At 50.8% G+C, this 2532-nt stretch overlaps 1 protein-coding gene across 2 annotated transcripts in view; it reads left to right on the forward strand.

Annotated features, from left to right (window-relative positions):
- The first annotated feature begins 1043 nt into the window (after positions 1 to 1043).
- The window catches only part of CUNH16orf90 (chromosome unknown C16orf90 homolog), a 3708-nt gene continuing 2219 nt past the window's right edge, over positions 1044 to 2532 (forward strand). Inside the window, exons 1-2 of one of the 2 annotated variants that reach the window (XM_010644048.3) lie at positions 1044 to 1211; positions 1640 to 1993. In XM_010644048.3, coding sequence (XP_010642350.1) covers positions 1118 to 1211; positions 1640 to 1993 — 448 coding nt within the window. In that variant the 5' untranslated portion in view covers positions 1044 to 1117. The remainder of the gene's footprint in view (positions 1212 to 1639; positions 1994 to 2532) is intronic. The other variant, XM_010644049.3, reaches the window with a different exon arrangement.

Below are 2532 nucleotides of genomic sequence, written 5' to 3' on the forward strand. Positions count from 1 at the left end.
CAGCTCAGCGGTAGAGCACTTGCCTACCATGTGTGAGGCCACAGCTTCAGTCCCCAGTACTACAAAAGAAGAATGTTGCAGTTAGTTGGACTCCCTCGTAATTCCACATAAATTTTAGGATCAGCTTATCAATTTTTGCCTGTAACGGTTAATTTTATGCATCAACTTGATTGAGCTAGGAGATGCCCAGATAGCTAGAAAAACATTTCTGGGTGTATCAGGTATAATAATTAGCATTTAAATTGGTATACAGAGTAAAGCAGATGGCCCTCACCAATGTGGGTGGATGTCAGTCAGACCATTAAAGGGTCCAGTTAAAAAGGTGGGAGAGGACCAGGGGTTTAGCTCAGTGGTGTCGCTGCCTCCCGCATAAGCGCAAGGACCCAAATTCAATCCCTGGTACAAAAAAAAAAAAAAAAAAAAAAAAAGGTGGGAGAAGAGTTTAAACTGGGATATCCATCCATCCTCTGCTTTTAGACATTGGAGTTCCTGGTTCTCAGGCCTTTCCATGTACACCACTTCTACCCCATTTCCAGCACAGTTCTCGGGTCTTCAGACTTGGATTTAATTATGTCATTGGCTTTTGTGATTTTCCAAACGCAGGCCATGTGTTATGGGATTTTGAGACCTCCACAATCACTTGAGCTGATTCCCTTAATACATCTTTTCAAAAACCATTTATATATTCCCTATAGATTCTACTTATTTGAAGAAACCTATCATACTGCTCAAAAGCTTTACCAGGTCTTTGTCCCAAACCCTAAACCCTGATTTCAAACCCTCACACTTGGAGGCTGAGATGCCAAGAGGTCACTGCATAAAATGGCTCTCCAGCCTGCCAGAGTTGACTCCATCGTATGGAGTCTGTCCTAAGCCAGAAGAACCAGGGATTTCCCTTGGGGTTTGGCCTGTTCCCTTTCCCTCCTCCTCACCCTGCCCCTCCCTTGAACATCATCCTTCTCCAAACTCTGTGAGTCTGGTAGAAAGGCTAGTCTTCCCTGTGACATCATAAGAGCCAGTTGCCACAGAAGACCCCCCAGCCCCACCCCTTAGGCAGGGGAGAGGAGGGCCCTTTAGCACACAAGGCCTGGCCATCCCTCCAGCACACTGGCCCCCCATGGAAGAGTTGGTCTGTGCATTCTCTGAGCTGCGAATAAGAGAAGGTGCCAGGCTGCAGGGAAGAGTGGCCAAAGAAATGCTCTCCTTTCCCAGTGTGTGCCCTAAGCCACTGGGGCAGCCTCAGGGACATACATGCTTAGAAAAGGGCAATGGCCACTGATCTAGGGCCCATGACCCTGGGCTGGTCACATCCTCTGGGGCCCACTGTGCAGCTTCTGTACCTGGACTTGGATATACTTTCTAGGGTTGGAGCACCAAGGGGTGACACAAGCAGCTTGAAGTGATAAAAGGGATTTCAGTGTTAAGGTTCTAGGCTTTCTAGGTGCCCATGTTGGTTGGAAGAGTAAAGAGGGTGAGAGCAGGACAGAGGCAGGAAATCAAGCCCGTTTGTCAGACGAGTAAGCTGAGGCTGGGTAGGATGGTAAGAGCCTACCGCAGGTGTGGGTCTCAGAGGCAGGAGCCTGCTTTCTTCATGAATGCTAGACTGGCTGACCACTACCTTTCTACTTTCCCTCTGCAGATGCAGTGAGCTGGGCTGGAGGACACCCCAGCGACCCCCACACACCACCCAACATCTACGAGGGGGGGCTGGGAGTTCAGCAGGAGCAGTGCCCCAGTGTCCAGGGAAGCAAACCCAAGAATTTCCTGCTACGCCACCTCCGGAGCCTGGCTCTCTACCTGCCAGGCCACATGCAGCCCGCCAGCCAGAGTGAGAGCCACTTACAGGGCCGGCTCCTGGTCAGAAACTGCCTGTCACAGCCTGAGGACTCAATCTTGTCCCTGGAGCTGCCACAGGGGACTCTGGGTCCAGGTAACAGCCCCTGCTCCGCCTTTTTGGAAGCCACACTGCCCAGGGACAGCCTGGGAAATACAGGTGAGCTCTTTTGAGGCAGGACTGGGGAATGGAGGGGAAGACCTCAGGGGACCCAGATGGCCTTTTTCCATTCCCCAGTCTTTTCCAGTGACTAGGAAGGGACATAGTGGCCAGTTGTACCACGCCCAAGATGTGACGTCACGTGCAGGGATCAAGATCTTTACCTGTCCCCATGCCCTGTGCCCCACTGTTAGGTTGAAAACACAGACGTGCCCGAGTCATAAAATCCCCAAGCCCATCAGGTCTTGGTGGTGGCAGTGCATAGCTGGGTCAGGGCTGGAGTGTCCAGGGGGCAGGATATGTTAGGCAGGGAGGAGGCTCTGCTGGGCTCAAGAGCTCTGTCTTCCTGCTCTCACTCTGCATTTGAACAGGGACTTCGGACAACTCTCCTTGCTGAACCGTTTGTTCACTTGTAAAACGAGGGGTTCAGGATAAATTAGGATCCTGCCAGCTTGAAGCATTTATCTCCCTCTGTCCCCTCACCAGTTCTTTCAAAGAAATGTCATCCAATCCCCTTCTCTTTTTTTTTTTTTTTTTTT

Source organism: Fukomys damarensis, unplaced genomic scaffold, assembly GCF_012274545.1.
Source record: "Fukomys damarensis isolate Sample0158 unplaced genomic scaffold, DMR_v1.0_HiC HiC_scaffold_34, whole genome shotgun sequence".
NCBI lineage: Eukaryota > Metazoa > Chordata > Mammalia > Rodentia > Bathyergidae > Fukomys > Fukomys damarensis.